This window comes from Nelumbo lutea, chromosome 7, assembly GCF_056320005.1.
Source record: "Nelumbo lutea isolate HS-2025 chromosome 7, American lotus-T2T, whole genome shotgun sequence".
Lineage (NCBI taxonomy): Eukaryota > Viridiplantae > Streptophyta > Magnoliopsida > Proteales > Nelumbonaceae > Nelumbo > Nelumbo lutea.
The window spans coordinates 26381137-26407544 of record NC_142690.1 but is presented as its reverse complement, the minus strand read 5'-3'; the positions used below and the strand labels follow the sequence as shown (position 1 = coordinate 26407544).

The window sequence follows — 26408 nt, the reverse complement described above, 5'->3', positions numbered from 1 at the left end:
ATTTTTTTAATCAGCAAATTCCGGATGCAAATGCAATTACTCCGCTGTCTACCATGAGCAAAAAGCTCGTGCATGCACCACGTTAAATAAAAAAAAAAAGTTCTCAGAAAACGACCAATTTTTTATTTTTCTAAAATATAAAATTTGTTATCCCATTTTTTTTTTTCAACTTGAAGCTAAAATAGCTTTCTATATAGAACACGTCATTGCAAAGTCTGAATGCTTGTTTTCGAAGAAGAGTCCGATGAATCGGAAACTCTGATTCACTTTCTTGGGCTGATTCTGCAATGATAGTGGAAACTCCACACAGCATTACGACAGCAGGGTCTCTCTTCTCTCTCTCTCCTACTTCAACTCCACCAATCGGTGGTATGATTAATGGACGGACGACAAGAAACGATCAAGAACCCTCGAATCGAAAGATCAAAGACGAATTCGGTTGTCTTGTCGTTGTCGTCCTCTCTTGGTCTACGTGAGCAGTGACGATATGTCAGACTATTACGAACGAACACGACGATACCTGTGTGCATATATAAAGAACAAAGATTCGCGCTCGCTTGACTTGTCTTCCTTCCTTGGTTTCCGAGCTTGCTCCCGCCGCTGCGGAAACCGGAGAGGCGGAGATTTCAATTCTTCTTCTCCTTCTCTTTCAGCAACTGTGCAATACTGCAATTTTCTCTGTTTCCTGTTTTTATCGTTTCACCTGTTCCCGGGAGTTTTGGGTTTCGTGAGGTGTTGTCTAATTTGTTTTACTTTGATCTACGTGGACACTGAGTCATTTGATTAGAGGGTTCGAAACTTTGCCGCCCTGACTGACTGCTTCAGAGTCTTCAGTAGGTTCATTCTTTTGGATTTTTTTTTTGAATAATGTGAAATTTCAATTGCGGTTGTTTTATGTGAACGTTTTCAGTTAGATTTTTCTGTTCATGTATGTGTCAAACATATTTTTGTTATGGATTTTTCTGTTTGCCTGTATTTGAATATCATCTCGGATTTCTCTTGTTTATTTTCGTTCTGAGAGTCGTCTCTCACCTTGATGCTTAACTGATTAAAATCACTAGTTAATCTAGTCAAAGTGGGTGTTGAGGACTTGGGGTTGTTATTGGATTTTTCAAGTTCTGTTCACCCGGAGCTCGTCTAAGTTTGTTTCATCCCTTTCGTTTTAGTGAAGCCCAACTAAATAACTAAATATTGTTTTTAAATCAAGTGAACAAATACTAGACTGAACTGTACTTGAAAACAAATTTATAGGACCATGATCATGGATTACTTTTCCGGATTTTCTTTGCTTATTCATTCATTTATTCTTTTTCTGCGAATGCTGCAAAGCTCATTACCGGATTAGTAACTCACCTTCTGAATGAGTGTTGTCTAGGATTTTCTGTTGTATTTGATGCTAATGCTGCTCTTCCGCAGGAACAACATCCCATTAGCCGTTAGAAATTACTACTCTTGGAGCAAGAGCAAGGGGAAAAAAAAGGAGCATCTAGAAAATTCGAGGTGTGTGATCACCTGGAGTTCATTTGCCTCCATCAATTTTCTTTTCCTTTTAGTGCCTGGTTCTTTCTCACTTTCTATAACCTCTATAGAGAAATGCAAAATTCCCCAAACAGTTACATTTTGGGCCAAGTCGAAAGAAGTCATTCTTTTTGGAAACTGAGGTTGCTCCTCATTCACCTCTGTTCTTCAACAAGTAATTATTGAGTGAAACCATTTACAAGCATAACATTGAAGTTCTTATTTTACCATCTATAAATCTCCACGTATAGTCGCATTAAAATATTTTCTTTCATTTCTTTTTTTCCCTAAATTTCTCTTTTGTATTTGAATGTAGGGTGTGAAGGGCAAAGAGATAAAGAAGTATGGAGGATCTCTGGACTGTTTTCTGTGGGAAATCCAATTGCTCATATGGTGGTGGAAAACCTTGCAGTTCTCTTTTGGTGTCCATCTTCCATCCTTCATCATGTATCAACCACATCTTGGTCATTCTTGTTGATATTGTGCTTCTGTTATTGTTCCTATTTAACTTTGTTTGCAAGACATTGCCAAGATCAATTCATCCTTCCACCCGCTTTCAAGGCATTCACTCTTTACAGATATCTTCCACAATTTTCAATGGTGGATTGGGATTAGTTTACCTGAGTTACGGGGTCTGGAGCTTAGAAGAGACATTGAGAAATGCACATACTATTTTACCTCCGCATCCATGGCTAGTGGTGTTATTTCATGGATTCACATGGTTGCTACTGTGTTTAACCATGAGTTTTAAGGGAACACAACTTCCACAGGCCTTTTTGAGGCTCTGGTCCATAATTGCTTCCTTTCTGGCAGGATTTCTAACTGTTTCGTCTCTAGCTGTTGCAACTGTAGGCAAAGAAGTATCTGTTAAAACATTGCTAGATGTATTATCCTTTCCAGGGGCAATTCTGTTTCTACTATGTGCTTATAAAGGTTATGACTATGGGGAAGCTGTTCAAATGGACAGCATGGATTCTCTATATGAACCCTTGAATGATGAAAACAAAGGCATTAGTAAATTTGATTCCTGTGGCAACGTGACTCCCTTTTCCAAAGCTGGATTTTTCAGTAGGATGTCATTTTGGTGGTTGAATCCCTTGATGAAGAAAGGTAAGGAGAAAACACTTCAAGATAAAGACATACCTCAATTGCGTGAGTTAGATAGAGCAGAAACAGGTTATTTGATCTTCTTGGAACAATTGAACAAACAAAAACAAAGTAGACCATGTACTCCACCTTCAATTTTGTGGGCGATAGTGTATTGCCAATGGAGAGAGATTTTAATTTCTGGGTTCTTTGCATTGTTAAAAGTACTTACCTTGTCTGCTGGTCCTCTGCTTCTTAATGCTTTCATCGAGGTTGCTGAAGGAAAAGCAGCCTTCAAATATGAGGGCTATATATTGGCAGCATTACTATTCCTTGCAAAATGCTTAGAGTCCTTATCCCAGAGGCAATGGTACTTCCGTACAAGATTAATAGGCCTTCAAATAAGGTCTTTGCTTTCAGCAGCTATTTACAGAAAGCAACTGAAACTCTCAAATGCAGAGAAAATAATGCATTCATCCGGAGAGATCACAAATTATGTCACTGTAGATGCTTATAGGATAGGTGAATTCCCATTTTGGTTCCATCAGACATGGACAACAAGCCTTCAGCTGTGCATTGCATTAGTGATTCTTTTCCGTGCTGTCGGACTTGCAACAATTGCAGCCATGATTGTAATAATACTTACTGTGCTTTGCAATGCTCCCCTGGCTAAACTGCAGCACAAGTTCCAGTCTAGGCTCATGGTGGCACAAGATGAGAGGATGAAACTTAGTTCTGAAGCTCTTGTTAACATGAAAGTATTGAAACTTTATGCATGGGAGACCCACTTCAAGAATGCGATAGAAAGTTTGAGGAAGGAGGAAATTAAATGGCTATCAGCAGTTCAACTGCGAAAAGCATATAATACCTTTCTCTTTTGGTCATCTCCTGTATTGGTCTCGGCTGCTACTTTTGGAACATGCTATCTACTTGGAACTCCTCTCTATGCTAGTAATGTTTTTACATTTATAGCAACTTTACGGCTTGTTCAGGACCCTGTTAGAACAATCCCTGATGTTATTGGAGTTGTCATTCAAGCAAAGGTTGCATTTGAACGGATTATGAAGTTTCTTGAGGCACCTGAGCTACGTAGTGGAAATGCCAGAAAGAAGTGCAATGTGGAGGAGCTTGAGTACTCAATTTTTGTCAAGGTGACCAATCTTTCATGGGAAGAGAATCTATTGAAGCCCACACTAACAAACATTAATTTAAAGGTTAAACCTGGTGAAAAAGTGGCTATATGTGGAGAAGTTGGCTCAGGAAAATCTACCCTTCTAGCAGCAATTCTTGGAGAGGTTCCCAGTATTGAGGGCACAGTAAGTTTGTATTCACCTTCTCTTTTATGTAGTTGAGAAGGAAATGCCTTAATTTTACAATGATTCTCTGTTGCATTCATCTTACCTTGCAACATCACTTCTTTGTAAAGGTGTACTCTGATACACATGGTAAAATAGCCCAATTTCTTCATACGTCTATTGATTCCATGTTCTATTTAAGTTACATCACATACTGATCTCCAATATAAGCTATGACATACTTGTATTAATAACTAATAAACAAATAATGCTTTTCTATCCTCAATAAAGCAGGGGGTGAAACTTGGGTGGGCTCAGGTTAAGCATTTATTAAAATTTGAATGGGCCTGGCCTGAGGGCCTGGGCCTGATGCAGTGGAAATTCTTCAAATCAGTTACTGACTTGCACCCGTACTCCTCATTGATGTATATAATTTTAACTCAAATATATGATGAGATTAGTAGCATATTTTATTCTGTTTTGTATTTCCTATGTTGGAAGAGTTGTCTGCTCACTTAATATGTTTTCCAATTAACCCACAGACTATGCTCAATAATCATTTATTAGTAATTTGGCTCCTTTTTCTTCATTCAACAGATTCAAGCTTATGGAAAGATTGCATATGTCTCTCAGAATGCATGGATCCAAACAGGAACAATACAAGAAAACATCTTATTTGGGTCCATCATGGATAGGAAAAGATACCAAGAAGTACTTGAGAAATGTTCCTTGGTAAACGACCTTGAGTTGCTACCCTTTGGTGATCTCACTGAAATAGGACAAAGAGGAGTTAATCTAAGTGGTGGTCAGAAGCAACGTATTCAACTTGCTCGTGCATTGTATCATGATGCTGATATTTATCTCTTGGATGATCCATTCAGTGCTGTTGATGCACATACTGCCACTAGCCTGTTTAATGTAATAATATATTCTCTTGTCCATGCAGTTTATACTTCTATGGCTACTATCCATATTGAAATCTCATTTGGGTTGTTGCAGGAATATGTAATGGGAGCTCTGTCAGGGAAAACTGTCTTACTTGTGACCCACCAAGTTGATTTTCTCCCTGCATTTGATTCTGTTTTGGTTAGTTGACAATTTAACTCCTGTGTTTGTCTTCCTAGTCTAAAAATGAAGAAAATACTTATAATACCTCGTTACCTTTTATAATAAATTCAAGTTTACCAATTTTTGGAACTATGCATTTCTAGCACCATCTTTTTTAGTTGCAAGAAACCTTGCTAACCTAAAAATTTTGTTATTTTCTCTGGTCAAGAATGAAACATTTGTATTCATCAAAAGAGCTAATTGGCAATCATCTAATTGGTTAAAACTAGTTCTTTCCAATCAATGCAGCTTAACCCCAAAGCACTACCGGTCAGACTTTCCTTGAAGTATCAAACAAGGCATTACTTGCAGTAGAAAACTGTTTGTTAAAATTACCTTGGAAATTAAGTTAGATATTTGTATGGGAGGGTACATATATGTGATTGAAATTTCTTTCATTGTGGATCTTTAGTAAATGAATCAGGGGCTTAAAATTCATCATTCAATCTTCCCCCTTTTCTCTCTTAATCTTTGACAGGAGAAATGCTACCAATTATCAGAAATCACTAAATTTCCTGACCTAATAAAGCCATTTAGTTTTCCAAATTGCATTTGCATATTGTGTTGATTTTAGTAGCAGTAGTAACAACTTTTAAACGGAGGCTACAGTAATTAAGAATGTTTTTTTTTACAAATAAATTAATTTCCTTGATCTATTCATAAAGGAAGCTTTCATATCCTTCCCAACAGTATGATATTATTAACTTTATGCAATTATTTTGTAATGAACTAATCATTTTCACAGTTAATGTCAGATGGGAAAATACTACATGCTGCACCTTATGACCAGTTATTAGCCTGTAGTCAAGAATTTCGGGGCCTTGTAAATGCACACAAGGAAACTGCTGGTTCTGAAAGGCTAACTGGGGTTCTTTCTCCCCGGAGACATGAAATCTCTGCTAAAGATATTAAGAAGTCTCATACAAAGAAACAGTTCAAAGAACCAGTAGGAGATCAGTTGATTAAGCAAGAAGAGAGAGAAGCAGGAGATACGGGCTTTAAGCCTTACATAATGTATCTAAATCAGAACAAGGGATTCTTTTACTTCTCCTTCGCAGGTCTCCTTCACCTTGCATTTGTGACTGGACAGATATTACAGAACTCATGGATGGCTGCTAACGTTCAGAACCCTCATGTTAGCAGATTGCAGCTAATATTAGTGTACTTGGTGATTGGATTTGCCTCAGCATTCGTTTTGCTTATTAGATCTCTTTCTGTTGTTGTTTTGGGTATCCAGTCGTCTAAGTCCTTGTTTTCTCAGCTACTGAACTCCCTTTTCTGTGCACCCATGTCCTTTTATGACTCTACACCTCTGGGGAGGATATTGAGTCGGGTAAGTATTTCTAACACCAAATTCCATTGCAATTTATGCCTGAGGAGATTTCATCTAAATTAACTTTATTTTTCTTTTATAGGTTGCTTCTGATTTGAGTATCGTTGACCTTGATGTACCATTCAGTTTAGTCTTTTCACTTGCGTCTACTATAAATTCATATGCCAATCTAGGAGTGCTGGCTGTTGTTACCTGGCAAGTCCTGTTTGTCTCTATACCAATGGTTTATCTGACAATACGCCTACAGGTAATAATATATTAATTAACAAGTGCAGTGATAAGATAAATATTTTATAACAATTTTTAGGATCTCAAGATATAGTCTTCCTTGCCTCTTCATTATCCAGGAAATGTAGGAATCATCATACCTTCCATTGTATGCAGTGTTTTAAAAGGCGTGGGAGGCGTACACCTGGAGGTGTGCCTCCAGGCAAGGTGCTCTCAAAATGCCCTGAGGCGTATGCCAGAGGTGCTGACACCTCTGAGGCGTACGCCTCTTGTGCTTTTTTCATGAGGCGTGCTAGAGGTGTATGCCTCATGCGCCTCATGCACATCTGATATAAAAAGACAAAAAAAAAAAAAAAGAAAAAAGAAAAAAAAAGGAAAGGAAAGGAAAGGAAAGGAAAAATAGGGAAGAGAAAGAAAAAGAAAGAGAAGAAAAAAAGAGAAAAGGAAAGGAAAGGGAAGGTAAGAAAAGATAAGGGGAAAGAAAGTGGTTATGCATCTTTATTCTTCTTAATATAAAAGATTTTTATTAAAAATAAAGAAAAAATGAGATCCTCCCTTCCTCTTCATCCTCATCCTAACCCCCTCCTTTTAAGGAGGCTTACGCCTCCTTGTGTTCGGGAGGCTTATGCCCCTTGTGTTTTGAACTACGCCTCACACCTCTAGGTAGTGGAATGTCTCGCGTCACACCTCTGCGATTTAAAACATTTTGTATGCTATAAAACTTAGAAGTTTTGGAGATTTTTAAGCACATAATGTCTGAGTTGCTTAGATATAAAAAGTGATTTCCAGTGGCAAATATTCATCCCCAGTCAGATTTTCTGAACCACCAAACCTATTATTATACTACTGGGTAAATGTTAAGAGTTTGTGCCATGTGTTCACTACTTGCTTTAAGTGTGGCAGAAGCAGGAAAAACTGTATCTATCTTCCCATCCTCCTGCTGGAGCATGAGTGCTCTACGGGTTGATTTTGTTATTTTTATATCCTTCTCATGATAATTTAATTTTTAATCCATAGAGATACTACTATGCTTCTGCGAAAGAATTAATGCGAATAAATGGCACAACCAAGTCTTTGGTAGCAAACCATCTAGCAGAATCCATAGCAGGAGCTATGACAATCAGAGCTTTTGAGGAGGAAGAACGTTTTTTTTCCAAGAATCTGGACCTCATTGACATAAATGCCAGTCCATTCTTTCACAACTTTTCAGCAAATGAGTGGTTGATTCAGCGTTTAGAAACACTGAGTGCCACTGTCCTTTCTGCCTCAGCACTTGCCATGGTTTTGCTTCCTCCGGGAACTTTTGGCTCTGGTAAGCATCTGTTGTCTTCCCCTTCATATATCTTGCCTATTTACTTGATTTTGTAATTTGCCACTGGTATATAAGCATGTATTATTGATATCTATATAAACCTTTCAATATTTCAGTAGAAGTGTTATTTAAGTGGAAACTAATATAAAAACCACAGATCCCTGCATGTATGGTTGTTTGCTGAACCATTTGGTTACCAACTTCTAACTACAGGATTTATTGGAATGGCACTATCTTATGGTCTCTCAATGAACATGGCCCTTGTTTTCTCCATCCAAAATCAGTGCATACTGTCAAATTACATAATTTCTGTAGAGAGACTAGACCAGTACATGCACATTCCCAGTGAAGCACCTGAAATCATAGAAGAAAACCAGCCCCCACACAATTGGCCTGCTGTTGGTAGAGTGGAGATCTGTGACCTGAAGGTATATTGTGTGTTTTGTGAGCATTGTGCTCATTTTTCCTCTTCATTATTAATTGAAAACTAATCCATTGAAGAAATTAATATTGAGCAGATAAGATATAGGCCAGATTCTCCACTTGTTCTTCATGGGATCAGTTGCACTTTTGAAGGTGGGGATAAAATTGGAATCGTTGGCAGGACTGGCTGTGGGAAGACAACTCTAATTGGTGCTCTGTTTCGTCTCGTAGAACCAGCAGGAGGAAAAATCATTATTGATGACATTGACATCTCCACCATTGGGCTTCATGATCTGAGATCACGTTTTGGGATAATACCTCAGGATCCTACTCTTTTTAATGGAACTGTTAGATATAATTTGGATCCTCTATCACAACATACTGATCAGGAAATATGGGAGGTACTATATCTGCTGAGGCTATGTTTGGTAATTTGGTTAAATTTCTCTTCCAAAATAATCATTATTTGGCGAATGATTCCTGAGCCAAAACTAAATCTTTTTCGAATGAGATTTGAGGCCCAGAAATAGGGAATTGGTTCCATCAATTTTCATAAATCCAAACTTAAAAATGATTCTTAGAATCACAGAATTTCATCAAAATAATTCCCTTAAAGCATGCAAAGCACAGCCTAATTTGCTGTTGCTCTTAATACTAGTGGTCCTGACACTGGTAATTCACATATTACCATGTTAAATGGTCTTACATGTTCTGGTGCTGAGGATCTAGCAATGCAGGTTGTGTAATGTTTAGATTGGAAAAATAATTTTTTGGGATCCAGCATTACATTGAAGGATCTATGGTTCCAATATCAAGGTGTCCAAACACTACAGTTTGTGGGATTCTTTGTGTGAAATCCTGTGAGAACATCTTGTCAAAATTTTGTTTGTTAGTTAAGACCATTTTCCGTATATTGCTTCTGTTTTAATGTAAAAGGGGCAAAAAGTTTTGCCATGAAACATTTCGGCTATATTTCTGCCCCTTCATGCAAAAAATGAAAAAGGTTAGGTCAGTTTCCAGTCCACACCTCCCAACACCCTGGGTAGCCAGGACATTATTGTATAATGTCTCTTTTTGATATTTCTGCCCTTTCTACAGAAAAGATGCTGTATCATCCTTTGCACAATAAATTAAAGGCAGCCATCTGGCAAAGGGAGATATCAAGCTGTAGAGAAAACATTGCTCAAGACTCCCTTGCTTTCATTTACTTTATCTTGATCAGCCACCTATTTTCTTGTCTTGATGTTTCCAAGTTGGTTAAGTTGGAGTCTGCTGATTTTCTATTAAAAAGTAATTTCAACTTCCTTGTTAACTTTTTATTCAGATGAATTCCAGATTTGATGAAGAAAATCCTACGTAACTCCAGTGCATTGTTGGCATGAATCATCCCTTGCACAGGTTGCCCGTTAAGCTGTGCACATGGATCAATAGGATTTATTAATGTAATAATGATAATGATATTAGCCTAATTGAAGGGCTCGATCATCTCAGAAGTACACAATTGCATAGTTAGTTTTACTTCAACTTAGACATTTGTCCCAAAAGTTGCTAGAAATAAAGTTGCCACTTTTATCCTGCTGTTGCTCACTGTTACATCATTTTTATGCCGTTTGAAAGGTTCTCAGAAAATGTCAACTTCGAGAAGCTGTTCTAGAGAAAGAAGGTGGTCTGGATTCATTGGGTAAGATTTTGAGCATCTAGTCTGCTTTTCCATTTTACCAGGAACTGTAATTTAGTGTTTACAAAGTACAATGGATATTGCAGTTGTAGAAGATGGATCAAACTGGAGCATGGGACAGCGACAGTTATTTTGTTTGGGCCGTGCTCTGTTAAGGAGAAGCAGGATATTGGTTCTTGATGAAGCCACTGCATCAATAGACAATGCAACAGACACCATTCTCCAGAAAACAATAAGGACTGAATTTGCAAATTGCACCGTTATAACGGTGGCTCACAGGATACCCACAGTGATGGATTCCACAATGGTGCTTGCTATCAGTGATGGTGAGTTTCACTTCAAACTTTTATAACAGGGAATACTCCCCTTAATATATGTCAGATGCTCTGGTCCTCATTAGGACACGAAACAGAAAATGCTAAGGCTACTCTTTCTCTTTCTCAGGAAAAATAGTGGAGTTTGATGAGCCAAAGAAGTTGATGGAAAGAGAAGGCTCCTTGTTTGGGCAGCTTGTCAAAGAGTATTGGTCTCAGATCTACTGTGCTGTTTTGACTTGAAGCTGTATTTCTGACAAGGAAAGCTTGCAAGGGACTGGTCCTAGAGAAAACAAATGAAGGGGAACTACCTGGAATTTTTCTTGATGTATAATATATCATCTAAAATGCAAAACAGTTAGTTGACAAGCATGAGGATGTAAATTCAGGTGTGAGTGAAGCCACTTTTTAAGAGAGAGAGAGGTAATGATCTCAGGTTGTAAAATGTTAGAGCCGGATAAATAGGGTTACTTTAATCTTCTCTTATCTAAAATGCAAAATCAGTTAGGTTGACAAGCATGAGGATGTAAATTCAAGTGTGAGTGAAGCCACTTTTTAAGAGAGAAAGAGAGAGAGAGAGAGAGAGGTAATGATCTCAGGTTGTAAAATGTTAGAGCCGGATAAATAGGGTTACTTTAATCTTCTCTTATTTATTAAGTTGTTTTTTGCCTCTTTGTCTTAGTTTAAGTTACATATTCCCACACTTAATTAGGAGAATAATATTCTTTGAATCAAGTCTCTGCAGTCTAGATCATTATTTTCCTTTCTCTCTTCTTCTTTCTTTTCTCTTTCTTTTTCTTCTTTCTCTTTAAACTAGGACTACAACACAAGGACTAAAGCATTAAAACATGGTATCAAAGCATTGTGAAGAGAGAATACAAGGCTATGATTTCTTTTCTTTCTTTTGAGTTGTGGAGTGAGACAAGGGACTTTAGGAGGTTACGACGACAACCCTATTCCAACAATCTGTGGACTCTTGTCACCATGAGTGATTCAAAGACTTTTCCTTGGTCGATTGGCAATGCTGATGTTAGTAGATATTGTAGTTAAGTTTTGTGGCAAAGGTTGTTGAATGCATTCTAGGTGTTGCTCTAATATGTCTCTCCTTGCCATGTGGATTGAAAGGTTGTCACGAACCCGCTAACAGGCTCGGGGGTCGAAGTAATTAGAGAAACTTGGGGGAGTCATTGGGGCTGATAAGGGTCGGTTTGGGTGAATTAAGAGTCATAAGTTGAGTTTAAATGGTTGGGTCATGTTGGCAAGTTATGTAGAGAGTGGTTGAATTGAGTAGGATACGTGGGTTAATGTTGGGGCCAAGATTTTAGTAATTAGTTTCAGAGTCTATTTAAATTGTATTTTTCTTCTCAATCAACACATTATGAGAATTATCTTTTACAATTGAGATTTTTTTTTTTTTTTTTTTTTTTTTTTTTTTTTTTTTTTTTTTTTTTTATCTATAGGAGGTCTTCATGTCCCTCGAAGTATACGGAATTCACGTTACACCCTATTGGGACCGTAACAAATGGTATCAGAGCCGGTTATGATTTCTGGTTTTGAGAATCGGCTTGCACAACTACAAGGAAAGATCCAATTGTTGTCTATTAACCAACAGCGGATGATGGTGCAAATGAATTACATGTTCGAAGGTTTGTTGGCAAGATTAGACCAATTCGAGTCTTCACAGGCAAAGGAAAAGGGTGAAGTGGTTCACCCTTACTGCAGCCATGAGCACACTACTACTTTTGGTCATGGAGATTGAAGGAGTAGCTACTACGGTAATTACCAACAGTGGGCATAACTTGTTGGATCAGTCTTTCGTGGGTTTATTCATAAACCGCTGATTGCAGTAGGATTTTCACAAGACAATAATGTTGATGAGGCCAAGGAGAAAGAAGAATCATATGAGAAGCTCTTGACATTTAGTGGTGTCAATAATAGTGGTGGATTTTCGATCCCAAAGTTTTTCGCTGATTCAATCCTTCCAAACTACAAGGCAGAACCCCTGGAGTAGAGAATTTCAATATGAGATGCAAATGGACTAGTTGGGGAGCTCCGGCCTAGTAACTATGGGACGCCATGCCCACAATTGGTGACAACCGGGTGGAGTAAGTGCATGAATCCTCACAAGATTGTTGTTGGAGATTCCAAAATTTCCATGAAACATCGGACCAAACCCATTACAAGGTCCAATGGTAGTACGCAATAGAATTCTCATGTAGGGATTGCGGCTATTACCCGTGTGAAGGGGGAGGAGGTCAATGAAAGCCTTAATTCTCATATTCCATCTACTCCTGTCGAATCAGCCAATGAGGGAGTCTTATCTCTCAAGCAACTTTGTTTTTGAATCATTGAATCTATCTTGGAAGTCCAAAATATTAGACACCATGATGTGTGGAGTCTCTTACAACCATCACAAGGAAGACTCTAGCATTGGGTCATCGGTGCAGATGCATAGCCTAAAGCAGAAATTGTTACTGCGGTAAAGGAAAGAAATCCCAAATTTCCATCCTTTTTATGAAGAGAAAAGAGAGAGAAGAGGGATGGGGTTGCTAGCTCTTCGACCTTCACTAACCTCTAAACTAAGTCGTATTCCTATGGATCTTACATCCCAAAACCTTGCCCATGGCTTCAAAGGTATTGTCTCTAAACCCAAGAAGCCATCATCATTTCCAAAATGGGTGTCAATGAAGTGTAGAGATGTTTGCACATTCCATGGTGCTACAAGGGAGGATGGCCATCTCTATTGTACTATCGATAGGTATAAGGGTTTTGCCTAGTCAAATATACAGCAAAATGAAAGGTTGCTTAATTTTGAACAATTAATTGCAATGATGCAAGGACGACAAAGGAGAGGTCTTCTTGGACAAAGATAACATCAACGAAACTATTGTCGACGAAGAGGATCATCCTGGTGTGGAAGATGAAGCTGGTCCAGATGTTAAATATATTGAGGAACTTGATGATTTAATGCCCATGTTCACCAGCCAAACCATTGAATTTCATACGTTTGCATGCTTTCCAATTGATATTAAACTAGTGGCAACAGGAGGAGATGATAGGATTTTCCCATGGAAGAATAAACCACTTGCAAGCACTAGCATGAGGTGTCCCTTACTCAGGGTTGCATGAACCGTCCACCTTGGTAGCAAATGGCCTATCACAGGGTTCAATAATGCTTGGATTACTGGTTCAGAAGCAATTAGGAATAAGGAAAGTGATGATCTTGATGCCTATTTACATCTTTCAGTTACAAGTCATTTTGCTACTTATCATGTGCCTACTTTTGGTCATTTTGCTTTCAAAATATGCAACACCATTGCATGATGCTCTTTGGTCAGTGGCAAATGACACGGGGAGAACCTACAGGACCATTGAAAGTGTGGCAGATTTGTAGGATCATAATGCTTCTATTGTCAAGCTTCAAACTCTTATTTTGATAGAATCTAATACATGTATGTTAAGAGAAATTTTGAGTTGTGATCATAAGGAGATCTTAATTGCAGCCTTTGAAGCATTGAAAAGTTTAATACATGGTACGTATACTAGGCTGAGTTGGACTTGTTAAAAACCTTGACCTTGAGGACAAGGCTTATTTTAATGGGGTGGGAATGTCACAAACCCACTAATAGGCTTAGGGGTCAAAGTAATTAGAGAAACTTGGGGGAGCCATTGGGGTTGATAAGGGTTGGTTGAGATTTTTATGGAGAAATATTTACATTGGGTCAGTTAAGAGTCATATAAGTTGAGTTTAAGTAGTTGGGTCATGTTGAGAAGTTATGTAGAGAGTGGCTGAATTAAGCAGGATATGTGGGTTAATGTTGGAGCTAAGATTTCATGAATTAGTTTCAGAGTCTATTTAGGTTATATTTTTCTTCTCAATTAACACATCATGAGAATTATCTTTTAAAATTGAGATTTTTTATCTCTTGGAGGTCTTTTTCTCCCTCGAAGTAGACAAAATTCACATTACACCCTATTGGGATCGTAACAATAAGTACACTACTTTAATACCCAGGAAATAATGGTATTTTTGTGTTAGTTGTTTTTTGTGTGTTGGCGGTTGAGTAATAGTGGTGGTGTTGATAGTTCTTTAGTAGACAACATTATGGCAACAAAAAGGAGAGACTAGTATGATAAAAAATCAAATGTGATGATATCCCCAATTTTGTAAGTGTGGAAATGACATCAATCAACCTTAATGTTAAGAATTATGTGTCATAGGCCAAATTGGAGGAGGCTTTTCTTAAAGCCAAGAAAACTGTCAAGCATGTGAAAGATGAGAAATCTTAAATAAATCTTAAGGGCATAGTGATTGGGAGTGAGAAAACACTCATATTATGACATGATTGTAGAATAGTATGGCGCTTAAAATAAGTGCAAATTTTAGAGGTGTAAAGTGGGCCGTGTCAAGTCGGCATGGCACGTGTCATGCCATGTCAGCATGCAGACCTATGCCAAGCCGGGCTGAGCCATAGGGTGGGCCTTGGGCCTGGGCCGAAGTGGGCTGCACTGTTTTTTTTTCATTTTTTTTCATTTCTTTTTGAAAATTTTGATTTCTTTTCTAAGTAAAATTGTAAAACTAAAATATTTAACTTTCCTATGAACTTTGGGAATTGAAAACTATTTAAAAAATTAGAAAATGAGAAATCTAAGTTATTTAACACATAAATGAAAAAAATACTTAACCAAATTGATATAAGAATGATGGAATAACAAATTGGAAGAAAAATAGGAATTTTATTTCATTTAAATTTGAATGGTACAAATGCAATGATTGGATCATTGCATACTTGGATGAATAAAATATAAAATGGAATAAATTAATAAAATATAAAAAATACGATATGGTTACAAATTGAAAATACAAAATTACATTGTTAAAAAATTAAAAAAAATATATCAAATAAATTAAATAAAATAAAAAAATTACAATAATTTGAAAAAATGAAAAATTCTATACAAGTAGTCAAAATTCATGAATCACATCATTCATGACTTTCATCATTTGCTTGGGTGAAATGTCCGGTGTATTATCATGCCCTCCCTTGCTTTGTAATCTATCTTCTACATCTAGCCAATCCTTGAAATAGATGCACATCTCTATACTCTTATCGTTCATGCAGCTTTTTTTGTCATCCAGCACCCTGGTACATGCATTAAAACAAGACTCCGATGGAACTGTAGACACCGGAGGGGTTAGTAGATCATGTGCCATGGCAGGAAGAACAAGATAATTTTTCGAGTGTTCACTCCATCAGGCTAAAATATCAAAATTATTTGATACTTCACCTAAATTAGAAAAATTTGCTTGTAAATAAAAATTAAGTTCAGTAAATGAACTTGTAGAACTAGTAGATTTCTACCTTCTACTTATCAAATAAAACAGTTTTTCTCTTCTACTACTGGGCTCAAGGCTAGAAGTAGAAGAAGAAGAAGATGAACAAGTTGTAGGAATATTTCCTACAACATCAGATTCATACAAATTGTACATTTCAAATAATAAATTATTAATTTCTTCTATTTTATTTCCTATATCAATATTCATATTTTCACAATATGTTTCAAGTAAAATATCTAAACCATCTTTCCTAATCCTAGGGTCTAATATTGTAGCTAAACAATAAAGGGGAGAAATGTTCTCCCATATTTTTTAAATTTATTTTCCTTAATTTCAACAATACATTGAAATTGTGGATTATTTCTATATTTAGCAAAAACAATCACTAATTACCATTAATTGATATGGTAAATTACAACTAGTTGGATAATAAATTCTAGATAATTCATTTGTTGCATCATAAAAATATTTTAAAAAATCTCTTATACAGATTGTCATTTTCCAATCCTCCTCAAATATCATATCATTAGGATTTTTTAAATTTATAAAAATCAGAAAGAATTTGTTTATGAGATATATTACTTTCTAACATAGCATAGGTAGAATTCCACCTATGCTTTACATCTAATATAAAATGTTTATATTTTAAAACTACAATTTTGGCATAAATATTTAAATTCTTGTTTTCTTGCCCCTGGACTTTTATATATATAATACAATTTCTAATTTTTGAAATATGATTTGAATTCAAGGCATCTTGAATACATAAATTTAAGATGTGACATGCACATCTAATATGAAATAATTTACCATTTAAGCATGGTTTTAATTGAGATTTTAAAATATTTATTGCAGAATCATTATTGCTAGCATTATCAAAACTAATAGAAGCACGCAAATTATTTAAAATACTTGCAGCAATAGCTAGGCCACTATGTGGCCATTCAAGCATAGTAAAACTTAAAATTCTTTTATTCAAAAGCCAATTTTCATTAATGAAATGGCCGGTAACACAAATATAACTAATATTAAATTTGGATGTCCAAACATTCGAAGTAATTGCAACTTTAGAATTAAGATTTGCTAACAAAGAAATTAAATTTTGTTTATATGAATAAAAAAAAATTTTAAGCATCAATTTTAATAGTATTCCTAGAAACTTTTTTTTATTGTGGGTTTACAGAACTATGCAACCATTTTTCTAGCTTTGGATTTTCAGCTAATATAAATGGTTGTTCTGCATGTACAATATACTTAGCAAGTTTTTGTTTCATTTTTTCTTGTGAATATCTAAAAGTACCAAAACTAGTCCCCCTCCCAATCTATGTTTGGGTCGTTTCTCTCTCTTCATCTTCCTCTCGCTTATGTGTGAGCAGATGTCTACTCAAATGACCCGCACCACCCTTGCTACAATAATTAAAGTCTTTCCTACATTTTTGAAAAATGACTCTTTTCCCCTTTCCATCAATATCCTCTACTTTGAAAACCTTCCAAACCGGGCTACTCAGCTTAGAAGCCCTCCTTTTTCCCCTAGTATCACAACTATCGGTGGTGAAAGTTTCATTTCCATCGACATCAATGCTAACACTATTGTGATGCGATTGAATATCATCCATGGTGAACATGTTGGGGAGTCGATTTCTAGAAGAGCCGGCCATTTTTTTTTAATTATAAAAAGATAATAAATTAATCTAATTCGACTTACCCGGATTGCTAGTTCAAAATCTCAACTTGATTTCAATAGTTGAAGCCTTTCAACATCCAAGCCTCTTGAATTGAGATACTTGAGCTGGTTGAGCAAGCATTCTTGTTGAAAGACAAAACTTTGATAAAGTTGAGACTTGAGAATTGGAGAATACAGAATCAGACAATCAACTAATCAGAATTTCTCAGATTGTAGATAATTGGGAATATATGAGCATGAGAGAGAGAGAGAGAGAAGAGATTAAGAGAATTGTTGAATCGGTGTGATGAGAATGGTGGAGGATAAGGTTATTTATAGGAATTGGACATAATTCAATTGCCCAAAATACCCAAAAAATTATCTATTGTTTAGTTGTTAGGACGAGAATTTTGGTCATTGTAAAGTTAGTTATAACTTTACCCAAAATGCCCCCTAAACTAGTTGTTATGTAGCTATTGGGGGGCATTTATGTCATTTTTCAACCCCCATAAGCAAAATACACAAATACCCCCTTAATATGGTTGTTTATAGCTATTGGGGGGTATTTCTGTAAAACCCCCTAAAAAGCTGAAACTAGTAGTTGGGCCCCTTTGGGGGGGGGGGGGGGGGCAATGGCTATATTCCCAATCGGACTGTGGTGGGCTGTGCATCGTGTCATGTCGGCACACGGACTGCGAGTGGCACAACACGTACTGTTGCGTTGTGTCGTGCTAACCCATGGGCCTTGAACCCTCGGCCCAACACGGCATGGACTTTTGTGTCAGGCCATGCCGAGCCACGGGTGGCCCGACCCAATTTACACCTCTAGCAAACTTCATGTTCCTAGATACAACCAAGGAGATATCATGCTAATAAACTTTACTATGATTAGGATAAAACTACAAGAATATTCTAGCTTTTCCAATAGTATTCTAATTTGCAACAAGGAATCAGAATCTTGAAGAGTGTTATGCTAGTATGAAAAATCTCATGAACGAAATCAATGTCTACCATCCATTTACCTCGAATGTTAAAGTTCAACAGCAATAGTGGGAACAGTTTGATGTGACTAGATTTCTAGTTAATTTGAAGTTAAAGTACGAGCCAATTAGAAAATAAAAATATTTGTTGGTTCTACTTTCCCCTCTCTTAAGGAGATGTTTGCTTGACTTCGTAGGGTTTCCCTTGGACCTACAGAAAACACTACTTTTGATGGGTTAGCATTTGTTGTAGCAAGAGGAGGAGGCTTTGGAAATAGAGATGGATGTCATGGAGTTAGAGGAGGTTGTGGTGGTGGAAGTAGCAGAGGTTAGTGAAAAATGATCATCTAATGATTATGTTGTACACAAAATCCCAACAATCATCCTTTAAAGATGAAGTCCCAATATGTAAGAAGCTTCTCCAAAATCTTTTAATGGAGAATTGCTATGACAATCATATATTCATTGCTGATAACATTTTTACATCATTCTAAATGAGTAGAATATCATCCATATAGAGCATAAGAAAGACTATTTTATTTCCTATAGTTTTATTGTAAACATATAATTCATCCAAATTTTGCTCAAAATCAAATAGTTTGACTATCAAGTCAAACCAGATGTTATAGCTCCTAGAAGCTTATTTGAGTCTATATATCGATCATTTTAGTTTATACATCATGTGTTTTTTACCCTTGCAAATAAATCCTTTAGGTTGTTGCATGTAGATATTTTCAGTAAGATCTCCATTCATGAACACTATTTTGACATCCACTGTCAAATTTCATAGTCAATGTATGCAAAACCAACAATATCCTTATTGACTTTAGCATGGCCACGGGTGAAAAGTTTCCTCATAATCAATTCATTTTTTAGATTATACCCTTTTGCCACTAATCGGGCATTATATGTCTTAATTTTACCATTGGGGCCCTTCTTCTTTTTGAAAATCCATTTGCAACCTATTGCTTTGACCTCATAGTGTAGATTTACAAAAGTCTAGATTTTGCTAATTGCAATTGAGTGCATTTTAACTTTCATAGCATCCACCCACTTCATAGAGTGTATGTCTAATATTTCCTCTGTATAAGCTAAAAGGTTAATTTCATTATCATTGACTTCCATCAAGTATGTTTCTTGATCAAAGCCATATTGGATAAGAGGTCCAAACACCTAAATAGATCTTCTAGGTAGTATGGGATCCACATTAACTTTTTCTTGTTGGAATCGGTTATTGATGATGTAATCCTCTTCCATAAAGTTAGTTTTCTAAATGATAAATACTTTTTCCTCACTTGGATCATAGAACATGCAACCCATTGAATCCTTTGTGTAGCCTACAAATAAGTACTTCTTAGTTTTGGAATCAACACATATCTTTTTGACATGTGCTAGATAATCCCAAATTTTCAAGTGTCTTAACACTTGGTTTTTTTTTAGTGTAAAGTTCATTTGGAGTCTTTGGAACTGACTTAGTTGCAACCAGGTTTAACAAGCATAATGCAGTTTTAAGTACATAAACTCAAAAGGAGATAAGTAACTCAAAATGTATAAGGAGAAACTTTACCGTATCTTATAAGATTCAATTTCTCCTTTTAGATACACCATTCAAGTGAGGGGTAGATGGTGGTGATAGTTGTGGTATAATTCTATTATCTTTTAAATAATCTATGAACCCATATGAGAGATATTCACCCCCATGATATTATCATAATGGTTTTATCTTCCTACTTAACTTTTTTTTCACTTCAGTTCTAATTTTTTTTTTTAACTTTTCATAGGATTTTGACTTATGGCACATTTTGTACAAGTATTTGTATTTAGAGTAATCATCGATAAAAGTAATGAAATAGACATATCCACCCTTAACCGTTACATTTAATAAGTTATTCATATCAATATATATAAGGTCTAAAGCACTTGTAGTTCTTTGGCCATTTCTAGTAAATGGCTTTTTAGTCATTTTGCCTTAAGGGCATGGCTCACAATCTAGAAGATCTTCTATGGATATAAAATCTAAAGGGCCATCCTTAACCAATCTTGTGATTCTTTATTTATTTATATGAGTAAGTTTGAAATGTTATAAATAGATTAGACTAATGGTATCATAAGGTATTTTCATCAAAACAATTTCAATGATGGTTTCAATTACATTTATTTCCAAGGATAGAGCAAATAAAAAGCATTCTTTAACTCTCTAGAAACAATGAATTTGTTATTCATCTTAATAGTAATTTTATTGTCAAAAAGTAAAAAATAACCATCATTGCATAATTTTGAAACAAAAATCAAATTTCTTCTTAATTATGGAATATAAAGACAATCTTTAAATAAAATAAATCATTCCCTAAAAACTAATTCTGTTGTTCCTATAGTAGTAGCAACAACTTATGTTGAAATTCCCATGTAAAGAACTACATCTCCCTATTTAATCTTCAACTTTTCCTAAACCCCTACAATGAGTTACATGCATGAGTTGAGGCTCTTAAGTCAACACACCAAGATAAGGTAGAAATGAGAAATGACTAACATATTAGTCTCCAAGACTAATGATTTGAAATTACCTTTAGAAGGCTTATTCTTTATGGAATCAAGATATTGTGGGCAATTCCCCATCTATTTGTATAAATGACACTCATTTGATAATTTGTCTTTTTTTTTCTACCTCTTGGACTTGGCATCTTTCTTCTTTTAAGGTTTCTTATTCAATTTCTTCATTTTTTTTTTTATTTTTTTCATCCTACAATAAGGGCAATGGGCTTTTCCTTCTTAATCAATTATTTAAATCCTTACAACATATTTTTAAGCTCATTTAGGCTTTGTTTGGTTTGAAGGAAAAGGTAGGGAAAAGAAGGGAAAGACAAAGAAACCAATACAAGGTTTGTAAAGGTTTCCCTACCTTTCCCTTCATTTCCTCTTACATTTTCTTTCAAACCAAATATATTCTTAAGGTAACACAAATCTTATTCATGTTAAAATTCATTATAAACTTATTAAAGGAAGTGGGAATAGAGTCAAAGATGACATCATTCTTAATCTCATCTTCTAAGGTGCTAACAAGTGCCTCTACTTCATTAATGAATCACATCATCTTCATGACATGTTATTGAAATGGTTGACTCTTAGTCATGTGTGTAGCCATTAACATTTTGAGGATCTTTTGTCTAGTAGATTGATTGAATCTTCTCTTCATACATAATTTTAATTCCTTCCAACATTTTCTTACTAGCTGTTTTTGGATGAAATTATCCAATGAAGCAAGGATATAATTCTTGGCAAGAGAATTCTTATCTTGCTAATCATTGTATCCCCTCCATTTTTTAGAAGATCGATTAGCAGGTGTCAAAATTTTCAGATGTAAGTACCATGTTGAGGTTATGTCTCCAATCAACATAATTTAGGCATTTGAACTTGTTGTCATTAAGAATTTAGCAAAATGTTTGTTTTTCATCTCTACAAATGCTATATTACTTTAATTAGTCCACAACACTATTTCATGTGTTTCTCCATAGAATGGATTTTATCTATGTTCCATTCTTATTTGTTCATCTTTAAAAATTGCTTTAGTTTTAAAGATGAAGATATTTCTCATACTCTAAGAATATGAGGAATCACATAAATGTATTCCCATCAAGTTAATGACACTAAGGTACTGTGAAAGAGTCTTCCGTTCTAGGATATGCTCTTTCTACTTGTTTATGGCATCCATATCATCCAATGAAGTGATTTAAGATCATTAATGATCAAGCAGATAACTTCAATTTGGGATGCATCTCCACTTACCACATCATATCCCCTTTACACTATTAAAGGAAGGCCTTTAGAGATAATTTCATAAAATTTTCCCTATCTTTGCATTCATATTTTCATGAGGGAACTTAATGAATCAATCCTTATTAAGCCTAGGTCTGATTAAGCTCAATGACTTCTACTAACTTTTACAAAGTTAGATTTCCGATTGGTTCAATGGATAAAGCGATAATATAGGGATCCCTCTTGCGAAGGAATCAAAATTGGACTGATTCAACAAGGGAGAGCATTCATTAATCTTAAAATATAATAGGGATGATGTGCATTCCACCCATGACATGTAGGACAATCATAAAGAGTCTCAACATGCCCAAGTACATATGGTCATGTGGCGAATATAACATATTCATCATGTTTAATCTAATTAAACCATGTTTCATATCATAAAATATGAATGGGTTCAAACTGACTAACATCATAACATAATGGGCCCATCAATTAGGTTGATGTCATACCATAATACAATTTAACCAAAAATTTGAATAACATAGTGTAGGTCCAATTGTATTATAATATTAGTTGGTTTGGGCCTCTAAATGGGCCTGATTTGCATGAGGTTTTAGAACCTCAAACCCTTTAATTAATCACACAATAATGTAAGCATTATAGTTGCAATGTATTCCATCATAGTAGTTTGAAACTGCCATCTATGCTTGGGTTAATCCTAGCCATTCAATTTAGGGTTTGTTGTGTTGCAACGTCATGCAAATCACCACATGTGATTTGATATTTCTAACAATCAAAACACATTAAAAACAATCAACCATAGCAAACAATCACACAACCACAATTTCTCCATGACATGGCCGAATTAGCTATGGTGTTCTCGTCTATACGTCACATCAAGAACTCCTTGTGCACATCGAACTTTGATTTTCTTGGTGCTTTCTCCTCTTGCAAGCTTCAATCCTTTGGTCCACCAATAAATTGAAAAAGCCTAACTCTAATTCTTACAATGGAAACATAATACAATTTTATTTAAAGAAAAATAAAATAATTATGATTACAACTTTATAAAATCGGCTAGCATTCGAGTCATTCAAAATGATGATCAAACTCCTTGTGCACATCGAACTTTGATCTTCTTGGTGCTTTCTCCTCTTGCAAGCTTCAATCCTTTGGTCCACCAACAAATTGAATAAACTTAACTCTAATGCTTACAATGGAAACAGAATACAATTTTATCTAAAGAAAAAATAAAATAATTATGATTACAACTTTATAAAATCGGCTAGCATTCGAGTCATTCAAAATGATGATCAATGCTAATTTCGACTCAAGAGCAAGAGAAATCATACTAGTAATCATCCAATGATTCAAGCATTAAATTTTCATTATAATTAGTAAGCATAAATCTTAATTTTCTCAGATCACAACACTCACAACAATAAAAAAACTTTTGAAAGGAATAAAACCACCAAACCAATACATAGAAAATTAAATTTTCTGACGTCCAAAATATTTAATCCATCATGGTTCAAAGTGCCAAATTAAATCTAACTCTAATACCACTAAAAGATTATTATCTAATGATCATGTTGTGCACAAAATCTCAGCAACAAGATAGGTGGAATTTCAAAAATTCATATAACCCTATTGCTGATGTCACACATATGAGAAAACCAATTTTTCTCGTAGGACCGATTGGGTTCTTGCACCATGAAAAATCAAATCCTTTAAGATGAAGAGCATTACCTGATATTGAATTCTACAAATGGAAATTTCAATGTGGTGCTCAATCCCAAACTTGAATCCTCTTAGTAATACAAAAAGTTGAAGATGGTGCAATTTTATTTTTGTAGTCTTGGATTTCTTCCCTAAAATGTACAGCGACAAAGGTCCAACCTTTATCACATTTTTAGGTGATTTTCTTAACCCAAAAGAAGGTTGTTTTAGTTCACAACCTTGGTTTAAATGTCTCATAATGGGGGGATCAAATTCAGTTAGTAGAGAGAACAAAGCATGGTTTGATCCCCTCTCGTTCCTCTCTATCTATTGACTTCGAAGGGCTGCAAGAGACCTTTCTTAATTTATCTACAACTCCTAAGTCAACTAAGATAAGATTAGAAAGAATCTAATTTTCTTAAATTAGACATTAGATCGGAATCATTGAACTAGTCAAACTAGCCAAATCCTAGTCTTATTAGACTTATCTACCACATAGTTTGACTAGAATTCTTATACAAGACACATAATTATCCATTAAAATTCTATTATTTATAAAATAATTATCTAATTAGGAGATTAGATAAATTAAGAAATCAAGCCCATGAAGTGTCAACATATCACATACTTAATATAAGCTAATGGGGTAGCCACTTAAGTTTTAATTAGCCATTGTAGGCTAATTCGACTATAGCTATTATGGGCTTAAGTAATCAAGCCCATGAAGTGTCAAAACACTTAAAATCACTTGGAACCTTACTATCCTAAAGGTTCAAGTCTATTGATTCAACCCATTATGTGATAATCAAGTCAATACAACCTAATTAATCACTTGCAGTTAATCCCTTTATCATAAACATTTGATATCACATTTAGGAAATGACTTTTTCCCTTTTTGTCATTATGACATTGGATCCTTCATTGAGGATTCAGACAATCCCACTACTAGCAGATTCAGGACTCCAAGTAGGAAGTCGTACAAATATGTCTTGACATAGTAGCAAATCCTATCCACAATGATCATTAGTCATCGTACCGTCCTTGAATGCCCCAACATACCAAGATATTTAATTTTAGAAAGATCTCACTAGTTGGTATGTCAAAAACAAATAAGTCTGATACTCAATCTGATATCAATATTAAATCTAGGGATTAAAAAGCAATACCTATTTGTTTCACCTATCAAAAACTCGAGGAACATGTTGGTTTGGTCCAATTCAATGTTTCTTCTAAATACTAATCATTACACTTTAAGTCACAACTTGAACAAACCCATTATTCTACTATCTTGGACAATATGAGAATGAAAACTTTGTTAGTATAGGCTTTCCTAAGTGTATCCACTAGCTGTGAGGTTTAAGTCCATATTATAAGAATTATGTATCTCATACATAATACTTATATGAACTAAGGGTATTTAACAAAGCAACCTAATGACACATGAAATGAATATTCTTTTTATTCATAACAATACATTAGTTGAAGCTGAGGGCATATACATTGTCAAACTATTGGGATTTAGGGGGAGGTCGTGGTAAAAGATGAAGTAATAGTCCTAGAAAATGGACTTATTATGGAATGGATGGACATATAGTTAACTTTTGTTATGATCTACATGATCCACCTTCTTCGTGGGGCAACCATGCTATAACTAGTGGTGGTAAGATAGGTGACAGCAAGCTAATCAAACACCTTCAACATTTACATGTGTTTTTTGGAAGGAGATGATCTTCTATGCGATGACTGTGATATGTTTTTTTAGGCTACATTCCACTAGAACACTACCACATGACATGTTCATGGGTTGGGCTTCAATCCTAAGTTTACATTTTTTAGGCTTGACTCTAAGGTGGGCTCATTTAAATTTTGGCAAAAGCCAAGCTAGAGCCCAATTGCTACCCTTGCTCATTTAGGTATTGCTTGACTGGGATCCAAACCTTCTCATTAGGGGCAAAACTAGGAACTAAGGTGGCGTGTCTTTAACCCCCATCCCCCCCCCCCCAAGATTTTATAGAACTTTTTATTAGTTATATTTTAGTAGGGTGAAGGTAGGGCAAAATCCGTAATAAGGAGGGTTTTTGGCCCCCAAAACCTTTCTAGTTTTACACAATAAAAATTTTAGTCCTTAAATCTAGTCCACATGTGACATGACACTTGTCCTATATATTGATTGTTTGTCTTTGTTTTTCACTTTCAAACTTTTAAACAAAAAACCTTAACCAACTCAATCACTCAAATCCTAATTTTTCCTATCTTCCCAAGTCTTAACTGAACCTTTCTCAATTCATTCTTGAAAAGCCCAAATTTCAAACTTCTTTTTTCTATCACTAGAGTACCAAAGAGTTTGATCAGGTAAGATGTTTTGGTTGACATTTTTTTTTTTTTTTTTATTCTTTTTTCTACTATGTAGTCTTAATCTTTATTATCTCGTAGTACTATTTTGTCTTATTGTTTTATTTTATTAGAAACAAAAGCAGTAAAAAGAACCACCACTGTTATTATAAATGGGAAAACCTTAGAATCATACCATAATCTTTTCTTTGTTTTCTACCACTCTTTTATTTGAAAGAACCCTAGAATTGTAGCATAGTCTTTACTTTGTTTTCCTACAACTCTTCTTTATTTTTAATAGAATCACTACTATAGGTTATTCGACAG

At 35.3% G+C, this 26408-nt stretch overlaps 1 protein-coding gene across 4 annotated transcripts; it reads left to right on the top strand.

The window, feature by feature from the left end:
* Positions 1 to 559: 559 nt before the first annotated feature.
* LOC148845806 (ABC transporter C family member 10-like) lies at positions 560 to 10951 on the top strand. 4 transcript variants are annotated; one of them, XM_088955492.1, is made up of 14 exons: positions 560 to 833; positions 1417 to 1500; positions 1835 to 3920; positions 4497 to 4817; positions 4899 to 4985; positions 5752 to 6174; positions 6268 to 6339; positions 6422 to 6586; positions 7585 to 7879; positions 8093 to 8307; positions 8398 to 8703; positions 9920 to 9983; positions 10067 to 10306; positions 10425 to 10951. In XM_088955492.1, the coding sequence occupies exons 3-14, from the start codon at positions 1863 to 1865 to the stop codon at positions 10535 to 10537; spliced, it is 4359 nt and encodes a 1452-aa protein (XP_088811618.1). In that variant the 5' UTR covers positions 560 to 833; positions 1417 to 1500; positions 1835 to 1862; the 3' UTR covers positions 10538 to 10951. The 4 variants fall into 4 exon arrangements, with proteins under 4 accessions (XP_088811618.1, XP_088811615.1, XP_088811617.1 ...); XM_088955491.1 differs by adding an exon at positions 1590 to 1661 and having other exon boundaries at positions 565 to 833; positions 5752 to 6339; XM_088955490.1 differs by adding an exon at positions 1590 to 1693 and having other exon boundaries at positions 565 to 833; positions 5752 to 6339.
* Positions 10952 to 26408: the final 15457 nt, after the last annotated feature.